Genomic DNA, 18,006 nt, shown 5'->3' with positions numbered 1-18,006 from the left:
GGTACGGGCATGGATCAGAAATCCTTGCGACATGGGGACATTATCATGCTGAAACATAAGGTGATGGCTGCGGATGAATGGCACGACAACGTTGACATCAGCAACCCGCTCGCCTACACAATGCCATACATGCTGTCTGACATCTGCCCAGTACAGTTGAAACCAGGAATCATCCAGGAAGAACAAATTTCGCCAGCATGTCAGTGGCAATCGAAGGTGAGCATTTACCCACTGAAGATGATTACGATGCAGAACTGCAGTCAGGTCAAGACTCTGTTAAGGACTACGAGAACGCAGATGAGCTTCCCTGACACGGTTTCTGAGAGTTTGGGCAGAAATTGTTCAGTTGTTCAAACCGACAGTTTCATCACTTGTCCGGTTTGCTAGTCTCAGACAATCCCGCAGGTGAAGTAGCCAGATGTGGAGGTACTGGGCTGACGTGGTTACATGTGGTCTGTGGTAAAAACTTGCATGATCCCTCAACCTGAGACATTTGTGGCATTGTGTTGTGTGACAACTGCACATTTTAGAGTCCCCAGCACAAGGTGCACCTGTGTAATGATCGTGCTACTTAATATATTTATATATACACTACCGTTCAAAAGTTTGTGGTCCCTTAGAAATGTCCTTGTTTTTAAAAGAAAATCACATTTTCTGTCCATTAAAATAACATCAAATTGATCAGAAATATAGTGTAGACATTGTTAATGTTGTAAATGACTACTGTAGCTGGAAACGGCTGATTTGATTTAATGGAATATATACATTTGCGTACAGAGGCCCATTATCAGCAACCATCACTCCTGTGTTGCAATGGCACGTTGTATTAGATAATCCAAGTGTATCATTTTAAAAGGCAAATTGATCATTAGAAAACCCTTTTGAAATTGTTAGCACAGCTGAAAACTGTTGTCCTGATTAAAGAAGTAATTACAGCTGGCCTTCTTTAGACTAGTTGAGTATCTGGAGCATCAGCATTTCTGGGTTCAATTACAGGCTCAAAATGGCCAGAAACAAAGATCTTCTTCTGAAACTCATCAGTCTGTTCTTGTTCTGAGAAATGAAGGTTATTCCATGCGAGAAATTGCCAAGAAACTGAAGATCTCGTACAATGCTTTGTACTACTGCCTTAACAGAACAGCGCAAACTGGCCCTAACCAGAATAGAAAGAAGAGTGTGAGGCCCCGGTGAAAACTGAGCAGGAGGACAAGTACATTAGAGTGTCTAGTTTGAGAAACAGACACCTCACAAGTCCTCAACTGGCAGCTTCATTAGTACTCGCAAAACACCAGTCTCAACGTCAACAGTGAAGAGGCGACTCCAGGATGCTGGCCTTCTAGGCAGAGTTGCAAAGAAAAAGCCATATCTCAGACTGGCTCAGACTGTGTGTGTGTGTGTGTGTGTATATGTATATATATATATATATATATATATATATATATATATATATATATATATATACACCGAGTATAGAAAACATTAGGAATTCCTCCCTAATATTGAGTTGCCCCCCCGTTTGTCCTCAGAACAGCCTCAATTCTTCTGGGCATGAACTCTACAAGGTTTTGAAAGCGTTCCACAGGGATGCTGGCCCGTGTTAACTCCAATGCTTCCCACAGTTGTGTCAAGTTGGTGTAATTTCCTTTGGGTGGTGCACCCTTCTTGATATACACAGGAAACTGTTGAGGTGAAAAACCCAGTTGCGGTGCAGTTCTTGACACAAACCGGTGTACCTAGCACCTACTACAATAGCCCATTCAAAGGCACATACATTTTTTGTCTAGCACATTTACCCTCTTAATGGCACACATGCACCATCCATGTCTCAATTGTCTCAAGGCTTAAAAATCCTTCTTTAACTTATCTCCTCCCCTTCATTTACACTGACTGAAGTTGGTTTAACAAGTGACATCAATAAGGGATTATAGCTTCACCTGAATTCCCCTGGTCAGTCTGTCATGGAAGAGCAGGTGTTCCTAACGCTTTGTATACTCCGACTACAGTAAGTTGATCATACAGACAATTTTGAATTTCCAACACATCAATAATTCTCACAGAAACAAGAATTGATGCAGTCAATCTCTCTTCTACTTTGAGCAAAGAGAGACCGACATGCATACTGTTGACATTCGCCCTCTGTGTACACTGAAGGGCAAGATGTGTTCCTCTGTTCTTGGTCCTTCTTTGCTGCGCTTGATCATATCACCGGGCAAAAGTCAAGATTAGATAAAACTAGAGCCTGCAGTACTTGTTTGGTTAATTATTCTACTACTGTCATCACCAATGGGAACCGTCGACACGGCTGGCTAGCCTATCTTCCAAGGTGCAAGGGGTTACCCCTTTTGGACAATCAGAGCCTTACAAGCGTGCCACAAAAAGGCCCAATACACTTCCTGAGAAGGCTGGTTCCGACAGAGATCCACATTGAGCGAAGGCATTTAAACATAAATACATTCATGATTTCTTACTCCAAATGGCCTGTGGTTCGTGTGCAAAGTATATGATTACTGTGAGAGTAGTTCGTAAAATGTATCAACGATAAGTGTCTCTTTCTCTCTCTCGCTCCCTTTTCATCTTCTTTGTAACAAGCCGCCATATGTTGTGTCAGTCCGCTAGGGACCTTTTCTTAATGTATTAAGTGTGGATGTTTATCCTGTGTTATTTAGTGAGCTAGTAAATAAATAATTAAACCAATTTGTGTAGTTCTGAATTATAAATGATAAATTATAATGCTGGGGTTTTTATTGGGTATTTAATACATTTTAGAATATGGCTGTAACGTAACAAAATGTTGAAAAAGTCAAGGGTCTGAATACTTTCTGAATGCACTGTATATAGACATATTTACAAATATAAATATTAGTTGAGCAGTTTAATAGATGTTGGCACAACTAGAAGCTGTTCTCTTCGATGTGTTTTTTTTATTGAACCTTTATTTAATTAGGCAAGTCAGTTAAGAACAAATTCTTATTTGCAATGACGGCCTACCCCGGCCAAACGCGGACGATGCTGAGCCAATTGTGCGTCACCCTATGGGACTCCCAATCACGGCCGGTTGTGATACAGCCTGGAATCAAACCAGGGTCTGTAGTGATGCCTCTAGCACTGAGATGCAATGCCATAGACCGCTGCACCACTCGGGAGCCCCTGCGCCACTCGAGAGCGCTATACCTGCGCTCTAGCTCTATATTCACATGTGCAGCTGAATAATTCAATGGTCTTTTTATTACTATTTTTATTACCTGAGACCATGTAATAAAGTAGTCTGTTTATTCATTAAAGCTGTAGCTGAGAAATCAGATTTTTTTGTTTTCGTCATATACTGTGTATTAACAACACTACTGTATAAAAGGGCTTACTATGATGTAGGTGCTGGGGCATGAGTCTTTTACCATACTGTTATTAATGAGTGGAGTAAAAGGGAGGCTGACAGCCATGTGGGACTTCCCATGTCTGTGGCCATTCGCATATAATTTCACACTCTTTTGTTTTGCTTGTTTCTCTGTTAGACGTTGCCCTCAAAGTCCCCCTCTGAGCACTGGCTAATGACAGAATGGAGCCTGATTACCACAGTAAGGTCCCTTCCCCTGCCTCCTCACTCCCTGCTCCCCCTGCCCTCTCCCTGCCTACCTGACTCTCCCTGCCTCTTACTCCCTCCCGCTGCCTCTCCCTGCCTTTCCCTCACTCTCTCTGCCTCCCACTGCCGGTCCCTGCCTCCCACTGCCCTCCCTCTCCCTTCCTCTCCTGACACTCTTTCCCTCTTCCTGACATTCCTTCCCTCTTCCTGACACTCCTTCCCTCTTCCTGACACTCCTTCCCTCTTCCTGACACTCCTTCCCTCTTCCTGACACTCCTTCCCTCTTCCTGACATTCCTTCCCTCTTCCTGACACTCCTTCCCTCTTCCTGACACTCCTTCCCTCTTCCTGACACTCCTTCCCTCTTCCTGACACTCCTTCCCTTCCCTCCCCTGCTTGTCCCTGCCTCTCCCTCTCCCTCCCTGCCCGTTCCTCTCCCTACCTATCCCTGCCTCTCCCTCTCTGTGTGTGCCTGCTTGGTCCTGAGCCATTCCAAAAACTCCTCACTGTGTCAAATGATGGGTCTGGGGATCCTGTGATTTTCTGTTGGGAGCCGAGAGTAGAGAACCACAGCCAGCTGCCCCATATTAGTGTGGCTGTCGATAAATAGAGAAGGCCATGGAGAGTAACTCTCTTTCCTTCTCTCTCTCCTCCCCTCCATTGCACATTACCCCAAGCCCTTTGAAATATGGTTGTAGCTCATTTTGGTGGCACTTGACATCATACATGCCAAGACGTCAAAACAATACACATAGGTGTGCTTGCAAGTCAGGTCTCAGATCTCAGCTGTGAAAGTTAATGGGTGAGAAAGCTAAGATATTGAAAGGAGATTTGAAATAAGCAAAAAAAGAAACGCCCCTTAGGCATGCTGCAGGGAGGCATGAGGACTGCAGATGTGGCCAGGGCAATAAATTGCAATGTTCGTACTGAGACACCTAAGATGGCGCTACAAGGAGACAGGATGGACAGCTGATCGTCCTCGCAGTGAAAAGACTGGCAAAAAGTGCTCTTCACTGACGAGTCCCGGTTTTGTCTCACCAGGGGTGAAGGTCAGATTCACGATTATCGTCGAAGGAATGAGCGTTACACCAAGGCCTGTACTCTGGAGCGGGATTGATTTCGAGGTGGAGGGTCTGTCATGGTCTGGGGCGGTGTGTCACAGAATCATCTTGTTGTCATTGTAGGCAATCTCAACGCTGTGCGTTACAAGGGAAGACATCCTCCTCCCTCATGTGGTACCCTTCCTGCAGGCTCATCCTGACATGACCCTCCAGCATGACAATGCCACCAGCCATACTGCTCATTCTGTGTGCGATTTCTTGCAAGACAGGAATGTCAGAGTTCTGCCATGGCCAGCGAAGAGCCCGGATCTCAAACCCATTGAGCACGTGTGGGACCTGTTGGATCGGAGGATGAGGGCTATGGCCATTCCCCCCAGAAATATCAGGGAACTTGCAGGTGCCTTGTTGGAAGTGTGGGATAACATCTCACAGCAAGAACTGTCAAATCTGCTGCAGTCCATGAGGAGATGCACTTCAGTACTTAATGGAGCTGGTGGCCACACCAGATACTGACTGTTACTTTTGATTTTGACCCCCCCTTTGTTCAGAGACACATTATTCCATTTCTGTTAGTCACATGTCTGTGGAACTTGTTCAGTTTATGTCTCAGTTGTTGAATCTTTGTTACGTTCATACAAATATTTACACATGCTAAGTTTTCTGAAAATAAACGCAGTTGACAGTGAGAGGACGTTTCTTTACAAGTTTCTTTACGAGTTTACAAGGCATTTCATGTGGTAAAGGTGTCACTGTGTCTATATGTAGCTGATGTGAAATGGCTAGCTAGTTAGCGCTAGTGGCGTTTCAATAGGTGACGTCACTTGCTCTGAGACCTTGAAGTAGTGGTTCCCCTTGCTCTGCAAGGCCCGCGCACTGAAGAGCAGATCAGAAGCAAATATTCTCAGCTTGCAAACTTAAGTTATCTGTGGTGAGACATGAGAATGCCTTGCAGCCTCCACTGTATACATTTCTCACGACACTAAAACTACTCCAATTGTATTCATATACGAGTCACTTTTTAAAATCTTTTTGATTAAATACTCTGAGTAATTGAAAAGATTTGAGTTTGAATTAGAAAGGTTTATTCAGTGCCAGATTAAAATGGCGACCTTTAGAAGTCATTCATTAAAAAAGCTGATGGAAAATAGACTGGAAATAGCACACTTTAATTCTTCAAGAGGCTCCTATGGGCATTTGATAAATCAAAAAAGTATTTTAAGGTGTCAACTCTCTATATCATTTTGTATTTTGAAAAGATTTAGTGGCATTCTAGGCCTGTGGACTGGGCTTCTTGCCTGCAGCTATTGTAAGAAAGAATAGTCCATGTCCATTATCTCATAGGTTATTGCTCTGCTGTAGTTTTGTCACTGTCAAAGCCTGCACTTATCGCATGTGTAAAGAAAACTGGCATCATATGGTTAAATTCTGAAGCAATAGTCTATAGGGTCTGAAGAGTGGTAAAATAGTCCAGTATAAAATCAGTCAACTGAAATACATTCTCAAGAACCAATGATCTTGACCCAATTATTGACTGACTAATTGATAGTTACAGTATTTGGAGTATAAAAAGTACTACATATTATTCTAAGCACTTGAATTGTTTACATTATGTAAAGATGGCATACATTGTACTGAAATCATAAAGGTTAGATGTAAAAAATAATATCCATAAATACATTTCATGATGGTGGTTTTGTGTCTTGGCATATATTCTACATATCGGTACTGCATGTGGTATAAATATATAAATATAGGCTTTTCCAGGTGTTATTCTTCCGTGAATCTGAACATTCAATCAGGAATTTCAGAAAAGCAGTTGACAATGCTTGAAGTAAGGTCTGTAATGTATGCACAGTGGTTTACCCTAAATGTCTCAAGCGAGCTGCATGCAAACCACAAATCCATAATCATATCTGGGGGTCAATCAGGAAAAAACGGAATAGATCACTAGTTAAAGTATATCTCTACGAGACATCATCTCCTCTATGCCACAGTTACTGCTTCAGAATCCTGAAACAAAGCTAACAGCGAAAGATATACAAATTACCACAATCTTCTACATTTCGCTGTAAATGCAAAAGTAGGCTTTGAAAACACCGGAATTCGGTGGTGACACACTATAATTTACAACCACTCAAAATGGAGGCCCAGCCTTTCCTGGTTATTAGTCATCCAATTGAGCAGAGCTAAGGCCAATGCTGTGGCTGATTGTCCTGTCAGCCTCTCCCTGTCATCTCTATGTGACACAAAACTCAAAAAGGGTGATGCATTGTGTTCCATGCTGTATTTTACCCTCCCCTTGCTGTTTGTTGTGGCACGTCATTTGTTAGTTGCCTGGCAGGGAGGATGGCATTTGGCATTTATGCTTCCCCACTCTGTAATTAAACATTCATGCACAGGCAGTTGCAACAATTAACTGGCTTTACAAAACAGCAAGTTTATATGTGCTAGGCTTTGCTTAAGACCATTCAATGAGGAAAAGTATCCATTGTTTGAAGAATTCAGAAGTAGACAAACAATATTGCATTTTGTGAGCTGAAGCAACAGTCTCAGCAACATTCTCAGCCATGCTAAAATCACAAAAATCTAACAGTTCTATGCTTTTAATGAACGCTAAGCCGATGGGTTCTAGTGTAATGGATATGGGTATTTAGAACTTTTAAAATATTTTTTATCTCTAACCGTGTTTTCTTTGAACCAATGGACTTCACAATGTAAGTTCTGTTATCACAAAACTTTGATACAGTTTAGCCAGCGCAGCAGAAACATTTCTGAAACAACAGAGACAATACGGTGGTAGGTCTAACATCAACAAGAATCAACTTTGTCAACAATATCTGGAGTGGCCAGGTGTCTCCTTTCCTCTAGTCAGCATGGGTGCTTCTAGTTCCCAGAATACACTGGGATCATGTCAACATTTCCTGTTCTCTTCCTTAAAACCTTTTAAATTCTACTTTCTAATGTACAGTAAGACTTCACAGCAATACATCCTACCGGTAATGTGTTTTTGGCATTGATTCTTAGGTTTAAATGCAATACCTGTAGTTTTATTACTGAGAAGTCTTCCAGTAATGCATGTAAAGGGTTTTCTAAGTCCTTTTCCATAGGGGAGTGCTACTGCTAGGTTGGAGACTGAGTGACCTGGACATGAAGGTGAGAGCAGTGGAATGGCTAGATGTCTAGAGCTTAATGTCTGAACTGTGGTTCAGGTTGTGAATTTGTGCATCTTGTGCTGAGTTTAGAAAATTGGGACAATTTGTTTCATATTGTGTTAGAACAAACACCCAAATGAGGTGTGACCTGGATACATTTAATCACCAAGTTGAGAAATATGCAAACAATGTTCTAATTATAATTTGCATGTTGTCTCTATTTTGGGAAGAACTTGTGGTTGGTTGTCTAAAGGAGAAAACATGGTAACAGAACTAAGCTTATTCCTTCAGAGAAGGCTTCCCTTTTTCTTGTATTTTGCAGAGAGACAATATTCCCTTTAAGTAAAGGGAACTGGGGTAAATAAAGTTAAGTCATTGTGTTATACCCTGATCTGTTTCACCTGTCTTCGTGATTGTCTCCACCTCCCTCCAGGTGTCGCCCATCTTCCCAATTATCCCCTGTGTATTTATACATGTGTTCTCTGTTTGTCTGTTGCCAGTTCGTTTTGTTTTGTCAAGCCTACAAGTGTTTTTCCCCTCTGCTCCTGTCTCTCGATTGTTCCTGTTTCCTAGTTATTCCAGTGTTGACCATTCTGCATGCCCTGTACCTTAGCCCCACCTTTCTGGATTACTGACATTTGCCTGCCCTGACCCTGACACTGCCTGCCGTCCTGTACCTTTGCCCCACCTATTTGGATTACTGCCTGCCCTTGACCTGTCTTTTGCCTACCCCTGTTCGATTAATAAACTGTTGTTACTTCGACGTTGTCTGCATCTGGATCTTACCTGAAACGTGATACATTGAGACAAATGAGCGATGTTGCATTCAGGAAATGTGTCTACATTCAGAGAAATAAAATGCAACAGCTCTCGGGTCGAGCTTAACAGATAGAAACCCTGAAGCACAGAACAGGAGTGAGGAGCTGCTAGAGCAGCCTATTTGCAGTGTGGCTATGCCTGGTGATGAGCCATTTAGGTCAGGAAGTGAACTAATCATCTCAGTGACAAAGCTGAACAGGTAGCTGAAGAGGTAGACGTTGTTCTACAGAGGTGGTGATTGGTTGGTATGCCAGACACTCTGCCTGATAGAGTCACCTTTTGTGCATAACATAAGAAGCAGCACACCTCTATGGAAGGTTAGTAAGAGCCCTGTGATAAGGCAGCTCTCCATTTTACTGTTCAGCTATTCTATTCTGACCCTACGGCTCTCCCTTCCATTCTCAATTTGGATTGTGCCTTCCTCTACCTCCATTCAAATAGGGCACCTATTACCATATAATTAGCTCTAAGGGAGGGTCTGGGCAGTCCATGGATGTCAGAATGCACATGTTGCATTATGTCTGATTGCCTCCACTCTGCATCACTCTGACCTTCTGCTCAGTTGATGTATAATTGGCCGCACCTTATTAGAACAGATGAAAGTGACATCAGACAGAGACCGTACTCTAAAATAGCCCAGCAGGCCAATGAGTCACTCACACAATTGGTTATTAGGGGATCTGAGTTTGTCTTTCCTTGAAATGTCAACATCTGTGTGGACTGGAGATGAGGTGTTCACTTTGAGGTTTATAAAATGACTAAGCAACTTTGGGCGACTTTTCTGTCAGCTAAACAGTATTGAGTTCCACAAATAAAGCGTTAATTATCTTATAACTTTTGTTTTATGTTGATCTTCAATCGATCTACAAGCTATCAATAACCAAGCTTTATACAGTCCAGCTGATTTTAATCAAATGTCCACTGTCTTGTTTGATATTTCACCACAACTAGTGTATTTTTCCTAAAGCTTGTTCCATTACAACAACACAATGTTTTTCTCTTCTTTGGACTGCAGTGTACAACAGTGCAGTGAACTACCACCACTTCAAATGCTTCTCTGGCAAAAGAGATTCCATACAAATGCAGATTAGTTTCTCTAGACTGAGTAACAGTAAGCTAGTAATATCGGTTTGCTCCCCTGCAATAGCAGCTTGATTTTGCTTTCATGTTCTCTTTACGGATTTGTTGGAGAGGCATTTTTCATGCTGCTCTCTCGAAGACTCTGGAACCTTTCATTTGGCTGTAGAAACACAATGTTTCTTGAATTACGGTTAGTTATCGAAATAATTACAATAGTAAGACACATCATTCAAGCTAAATGTGGGGGAAGGAACAAAGCAAGGGTTTAAGAGTGTTTCAATTGATAAAGCCTATTTACAAATAAATGGTAAGGCATTTCCTTAGAGAGAGAAATACTGAAGGAAATGCTGATGCCTTTGCCAATGTGTATATTTGTATAGTGTTTGTATTATTTCTGTGTATCTGCTATCTTGCATATATTCACAGGTGTTTGTAGTTTGTGCATTACTAAAACAAACCTGTAAAGTTGACTTTGCGAATGAACTTGAGCAACATGGTTCCATTGATGGTTTCCATTTTGGAGCAGAGGCCCACTTTGCCTGGACAGAGCTCCTTGTGCATGTTGTGCAGGGCATGCGCCATGGCGTAGACTGCATCGACCACAAACTGGACCTTTCCCTCCTGCTCATAGGACGAGTCCTTCCTGATCCGCTCGTGGTCTAAAGGTACACAAAGATAGGAGTTACAGTTCAATTCAGTCATTATACGTAGCATAACACAAACACTCTTGTAATAACATTTATTCCAAAGAGAATAAAAGCACTACTGTATTACAGTGGATCTTAACAGTTTTCGTAAGCAAATCAATTATTGTAAATCCAACTCTACCCTACTATTCAGCAAATAAAATCAGCTAAAAAAATAACGTCCTCTCACTGTTAACTGCGTTTTATTTTTAGCAAACTTAACACGTGTAAATATTTGCATGAACATAAGATTCAACAAGAGAAATAAACTGAACAAGTTCCACAGACATGTGACTAACAGAAATGGAATAATGTGTCCCTGAACAAAAGGGGGGTCAAAATCAAAAATAACAGTCAGTATTTGGTGTGGCCACCAGCTGCATTAAGTACTGCAGTGCATCTCCGACGGTGGGTTTGTGCCCATAGGCGACGTTGTTGCCGGTGATGTCTGGTGAGGACCTGCCTTACAACAGGCCTGCAAGCCCTCAGTCCAGCCTCTCTCAGCCTATTGCGGACAGTCTGAGCACTGATGGAGGGATTGTGCGTTCCCATATCTGGCCAGCATGCCCAAGGCACGTTCACACAGATGAGCACGGAGCCTGGGCATCTTTCTTTTGTTTTTTTCAGAGTCAGTAGAAAGGCCTCTTTAGTGTCCTAAGTTTTCATAACTGTGACCTTAATTGCCTACCGTCTGTAAGCTGTTAGTGTCTTAACCTCTTGAACCTCTGGGGGCAGTATTTCATTTTTGGATGAAAAACGTTCCCGTTTTAAACAAGATATTTTGTCACGAAAAGATACTCGACTATGCATGTAATTGACAGCTTTGGAAAGAAAACACTCTGACGTTTCCAAAACTGCAAAGATATTGTCTGTGAGTGCCACAGAACTAATGCTACAGGCGAAACCAAGATGAAATTTCATACAGGAAGTGAGCCAGATTTTTGAGGCGCTGTGTTCCAATGTCTCCTTATATGGCTGTGAATGCACAAGGAGAGAGCCTACACTTTCTGTCGTTTCCCCAAGGTGTTTGCAGCATTGTGACGTATTTGTAGGCATATCCTTGGAAAATTGACCTTAAGAGACTACATTTACCAGGTGTCCGCTCGGTGGCCTCCGTCGAAACTATTGCATAATCTCCAGGTGCGTGCATGTTTCCATTTTGAAGAGAGGAGAAACCAAACTGCCACGAGTGACTTATCATCGAATAGATATGTGAAAAACACCTTGAGGATTGATTCTAAACAACGTTTGCCATGTTTCTGTCGATATTACGGAGTTAATTTGGAAAAAAGTTCGCGTTTTAATGACTGAATTTTCTGTTTTTTTTCTCAGCCAAACGTGATGAACAAAACTGAGCGATTTCTCCTACACAAATAATCTTTTTGGAAAAACTGAACATTTGCTATATAACTGAGAGTCTCCTCATTGAAAACATCCGAAGTTCTTCAAAGGTAAATGATTTTATTTGAATGCTTTTCTTGTTTTTGTGAAAATGTTGCCTGCTGAATGCTAGGCTTAATGCTATGCTAGCTATCAATACTCTTACACAAATGCTTGTGTAGCTATGGTTGAAAAGCATTTAAAAAAAATCTGAGATGACAGTGTTAACAAAAGGCTAAGCTTGTGAGCCAATATATTTATTTCATTTCATTTGCGATTTTCATGAATAGTTAACGTTGCGTTATGGTAATGAGCTTGAGGCTATAATTACGCTCCCAGATACAGGATTGCTCGTCGCAACAGGTTAACAAACCGTTCCACAGGTGAATGTTCATTAATTGTTTATGGTTCATTGAACAAGCACGGTAAACAGTGTTTAAACCTGTTACAATGAAGATCTGTGAAGTTATTTGGATTTTTAGGAATTATCTTTGAAAGACAGGGTCCTGAAAAAGGGACGTTTCCTTTTTTGCTGAGTTTAGTTGGCTTTGTTATTAGTTGCCCTTTGCTTTTACAGGTTCTCAACTTTGACTGTACAACTCTGACTCAATGAATTTGACATGGTATGCCCAATAAGACTGCAGTTTCTTGATGTACTTTATAGCAGAACAACCAACCTCAGAGAGCGAAATGGCTGAACAACACTGATTGCAAGAAATGGGAAATCAAGCAAATGATAGCCTTTTAGAGTTTTCTGATTGCTTTATTGTCAATCTACCCTTCATACTCATACTTAATTTATTTGGAGCTTGGCAGAAATTAAAGTTGCCAATTACATGCTATTTGTTCCAGACATTAATTAGCGTAACCCTTTTCTACAAATGCAAATTATACAAATTTAAAAAATGCTTTTATATATTGTATTATGGTCCAGTTATTTCTGATTGATTGAGGAATGTCTCTTAGCATACATTTACATCTCAACACATATCACTGCATTCCAAAACTTTACTGCACTTCGGACTATGTCTGGTATAGACCAACAACTCAAATTAGAGTTCTCCTGATACAAGAAATCTACATATCTAACAAATATATTTATTTTGTAAAGGTTCGTTTGATGTAGAAAGAACACAACTGACCGACAGGTCTTGTTAATCTGCCATGTTCTACTATTCATCAGAGATGTGTTAATCAAGGCTAGAGTGTGTGATGGAGGAGGACTGGAAGACAGAGCAAGGCCTGATCATTCTTCAGTATCAATGTAATTAGTTATGACAGGTGTATATTAATCATAGCAGAGGTTGTTTCAATGCTTTGGAAATGTGTTAATCACCATGCAAGGTTTCAATTAACATCCTGGTCCCGCAATTAGCCGCTGCCCTGTCAGCGCCTGCATGGAGAGAGTGACAGCGGTGCAGTCCACTGGCCTTTAATTAGCTCGTCTCAGTTGTTATTATTACAGCACCAATGAGAAGGGAAAAACCACCACCAGCAGCAGCCAAGGTCCCCACCTTTGGCATTGGGCCTGACTGCTCTATACAACAACTAAGTGAGTTGTGATTCCATACACAGCATGACTATAGTTTATATTATCAGTATGCCAGACCAGAGGTTTCAGCCATTGAGAAGAGTCTGATGAGAATGAAACACAGATTAGGGTTGCTCTGCTGTCTGAATTATGAATACATTTAACAACGGCTGTGGCATTCTAACTAAATCAACTACATTTTTGAATTCAGTCAAATTAAATAAAAACTGATCTATAAGATATGCTGAACAAAGTTTAACATGACTGAAATCAATCTCAGAGGGATGCAATGAGTTCAGTCTTAAAGCTAATATGAACACTGTCACAGCACACATTTTAATAATAGTCTTTGAAGATCATTAAAACTTGCATCCTCGTCCTGTGAAATCATTAGCTGAGAACCAAAGTTTGGAGGAGCTAGCTTGGGAACCAAGATAGGGGCAACGTGAAAGCACTGACAGCTGATCCTTATAGTAACAGATACCATCTGCCACTCTTTTATCCTGTGTGACAATTCCGCACCATGCTATTAAAGTAAAATCAACAGGGTCTACGTCCTCTGAGGAAGTTCAAACACTCCTAGGCAATGAAAAGATTTTGTCAGATTGCTTACTGATGTTCTCAATGCTTGATGATTAGTGCTCATTTCTATGAGTCATGATGGAAATAGGAGATGGGGGGAGAAAACCTATACAGTACGATTTTTCAAAAATAATTCAACTTAACTTTAACTATGCCTATACCTCGAAAGTATGTAAAAGTACATATATTGTACATTCATACTATATAATTGTCCGACTTAATAAAACTGGTACATAAATGTTGTATGTTTTGTGTAACCAAATCCCCTTTTTGCCAGTGATAAAGGGGGGAGGAAACATTCCACATAATCAGCCTAGTTCTTTAATGTCCATTTGGAAAGTAGTCTTCGTGCCTCTGTGTTGGTAGCCAGACATCAATTGTCACTGATGAATGTGACACTGTCACATATTACTCTTGCATTCGCTAAGTAAGGACTCTACTGCCCAGTGTTAATGGCTGTGATACAAATCAACAGGCAGTTCCATCTAGGGGATGGCCTCTGAGGCCAATTCTTTCAACTCTCCCTTCAGACCCATTCTCCAAATTCAGGTCGGCTCTCTCTCATCACACTTTATCTCTTATTGCCGAGTCCACTTGTGCCCTGAATGTAAACAAGACATAGAATGTATAAGATAAGAAAAGGGAAAACAGGATAGAGTAATTGATAAGTAGCTCAGCTTTTTGTGTTCTGCATGCCTCATGAAAGTTATACATGGACATTTCTTATCTAAACAGAGGCACTTAATGTTAACAAATGCTGGCTTTGAACAGATAAATCATTTTTTTGTTTTCTCTTGCTGCTGCTATCTGCAGTCTGAATCAGTATTTTCCCAGGCTGGGAGAAGCAATTTAACATCCCTGACAAGCCTTTGAATGTTTAAGAAGATTTATCCAGTTATGGTCCTGTAAATGTGTGCCATAGGCAAACCAATCAAAAAGGGCTGCTCTCACTCACTTACACACTTAAACACTTACACACTTACAGACACACACCTGAGCTTTCAGCAATATTTTGGCATTAATGGCACAAATAACTTATGGAATGCCAGGATGAGGAGGCTCTGATAACTGAACAGGGATCTGCTGCTCATTTATGATTTTATCAGGATCTCCATTAGCCAAAGCCAATGGTGAGGGCTTGTCTTCCTGGGATCCAACAGATAACTAAAAAGACATACCAGACAAAAATAATTGACATACATTTAAAATAATAACATGAACATTAGACATATACTGCATATATACACACACAAGTATGTGGACACCCCTTCAAATGAGTGGTTTTGGCTATTTCAGCCACACCCGTTGCTGTCAGGTGTATAAAATCGAGCACAGATCCATGCAATCTCCATAGACAAGCATTGGCAGTGGAGAGGCCTTACTGAAGGGCTCAGTGACTTTCAACGTGGCACCATCATAGGATGTCACCTTTCCAACAAGTCAGTTTGTACAATTCCTGCCCTGCTATGTCTGCCCTGGTCCCCCAAAAACATATCGCCTCTCCTCGGTTGCAACACTCATTACCGAGTTTCTAACTGCCTCTGGAAACAGCCTCAGCTCAAGAACTGTTTGTCGGGAGCTTCCTGAAATGAGTTTCCATGGCCGAGCAGCCCCACACAAGCCTAAGATCACTATGCGCAATGCCAAACGTCAGTTGGAGTTGTGTAAAGCTCACCGCCATTGGACTCTGGAGCAGTGGAAACGTGTTCTCTGCAGTAACGAATCACGCTTCACCATCTGGCATTCCAACGGACTAATCTTGGTTTAGCAAATGCCAGGAGAATGCTACCTGCCCGAATGCATAATGTCAACTGTAAAGTTTGGTGGAAGAAGAATTGTATTTTATTTTACCTTTATTTAACCAGGCAAGTCAGTTAAGAACAAATTCTTATTTTCAATGACGGCCTAGGAACAGTGGGTTAACTGCCTGTTCAGGGGCAAAATGACAGATTTGTACCTTGTCAGCTCGGGGGTTTGAACTTGCAACCTTGCGGTTACAAGTCCAATGCTCTAACCACTAGTGCTACAACATTAACACTGTTAATGCTACAGAAAAGCGAGGTCCATCGAGAAATAACTTATTGAGATTGGTGTGGAAGAACTTGAGCGGCCTGCACAGAGCCCTGACCTCAACCCGATCGAACACCTTTGAGATGAATTGGAACGCCGACTGCGAGCCAGGCCTAATCGCCAAACATTAGTGCCCGACCTCACTAATGCTTTTGTGGCTGAATGGAAGCATGTCCCCGCAGCAATGTTCCAACATCTAGTTGAAACCCTTCACAGAAAAGTGGAGTCAGTTAAAGCAGCAAAGAGGGGACCAACTCCATATTAATGCCCATGATTTTAGAATGAGATGTTGAACGAGCAGGTTTCCACATACTTTTGGTCATTTAGTATATAATTCAGACCAAAGGACAGGTTTCCACCGGTCTAATGTCCATTGCTCGTGTTTCTTGGCCCATGCAAGTCTCTTCTTCTTATTGGTGTCTTTAAGTAGAGGTTTCTTTGCAGCAATTTTACCATGAAGGACTGATTCAAGCAGTCTCCTCTGAACAGCTGATGTTGAAATATGTCCTACTTGAACTCTGTGAAGCAATTCTGTGATTTATTTATAATTCAAGTCACACTTAACCAGCATGGTAGCACAACACACTGCAGCGATATGCCATCCCATGTCATTTGCGATTAGTGGGACTATCATTTGTTTTTCAAGAGGACAATAACCCAACACACCTCCAGAATGTCAAGTGTCATTCAAACCCTTGAATGAGTAGGTGTGTCCAAGCTTTTAACTGGTGCTGTAGTTAATGGTAGATTCTGGAACAGGAACAGAAATCTTCAGAGGACATTAATTTGAATAGTTTCAAATATTCCTGTTATTGTTAAAGGTACTAATGTCCATCTTTGTAGGTCCTGTTAAGCTGGTTTTCCAGTGTTCCAAAGTTATCCTGATGTAGTTTCGTCAGATCTTGGGAGATTGTAATCCCTAAGTATTTCAGTTTATTTTGATCTCATTAAGTTGAAACTTAGTTTTGATGTCTTGGAATTTTGGTTGACCTACCGTCATTGCTTCTGATTTCCCTGTTTTTAGTCTGTACCCAGGTACGGCACCCTAATGCTTTATTTCATCCATAGTGCTGGGAACTGACTGAAATGTTCACAAAAGTTAAATGTTTGACATGTTTCAAAGATGAAAGGCGATGACACCCTTACAAAGGCTTTCTTTGCATCTTTTTTTTCTTGAGAGCGTGTTCCAATTGCATTAAATATTCGCCTAGTATTATCGGTCAGGAGTCTGCTGGACACAGAACCCGTTTGAACAAAGTTTATGATATCTGGGATTACATGATTTAATATATTTGCAAAAATTGATGTAATACATTTTTGGTCACCGTTCAGCACCAATATTGGTCGATACGATGTCAATTCTGCTGGATTTTTACATTCTTTATGGATAAAGGTAGTAATAGATGAGATCCAGGCTGGCGCGTATTCTCTGTTGTTGAGGGCCCAGTTGAGGACTGTGCATAAGAAAAGTACTATGTCTAGTTTATAGAATTATAGAATTCAGTCAATCAGGCGTGTGTGTGTGTGTGTGTGTGTGAGATTTGGGGCTGAGGCTGCTGACCCGGAAGCTTGGCTGTATCACTCCTCCTAGTTTTTAGTAGGGAGAGTGGACAATGAATCTGTCGTAGCGTATGTAAGCAATGTCCCCACGCTCTCTGGCAATTGCATTGCATGCCCCTACCTCTGTTGGCTTCTCATCTCTGCTTTTAATCTCAGCATTTTGTTCCCTCACCAAAGAGACAGCTTACAAAACACTCAAGAAATATAGAAGAACAATGCATTGCAGATAGGTCGACTATCATAGCAGTTTTCCTTTGGTATTCACTCCGCCACGAGGAGCAACTATTGTTTTGTTTTTTCACATTAAGAGTTTAACAAACTACGAAGAAGAGTACCGTAAATGAGGCACATGGCAACCCATGTCAGGGAGTTGCTGTGTGTATAAATGCCTGCAGTGCTCAACCTGAAAGTAACTCCATTACCAAGTTATGATCGGAACTGCTAAGAGTTATACTGAAACACATCGTTGACGGCAATGTGGTTCTAACACACTGAAATCGATCTCTCAT

The 18,006-nt window shown here is 41.4% G+C and overlaps 1 protein-coding gene across 1 annotated transcript in view; it reads right to left on the bottom strand.

Annotated features, from left to right (window-relative positions):
• LOC115132298 (metabotropic glutamate receptor 4-like) overlaps window positions 1-18,006 on the bottom strand; it is a 206,698-nt gene that overhangs the window by 2,902 nt on the left and 185,790 nt on the right. The window contains exon 6 of the mRNA XM_065021085.1: window positions 10,147-10,347. Within this exon, the coding sequence (XP_064877157.1) occupies window positions 10,147-10,347 (201 nt within the window). The remainder of the gene's footprint in view (window positions 1-10,146; window positions 10,348-18,006) is intronic.

The sequence above is a fragment of the Oncorhynchus nerka genome, linkage group LG7 (assembly GCF_034236695.1).
Source record: "Oncorhynchus nerka isolate Pitt River linkage group LG7, Oner_Uvic_2.0, whole genome shotgun sequence".
NCBI classification, from domain to species: Eukaryota; Metazoa; Chordata; class Actinopteri; order Salmoniformes; family Salmonidae; genus Oncorhynchus; species Oncorhynchus nerka.
This window is presented reverse-complemented; position numbering and strand designations above follow the sequence as displayed.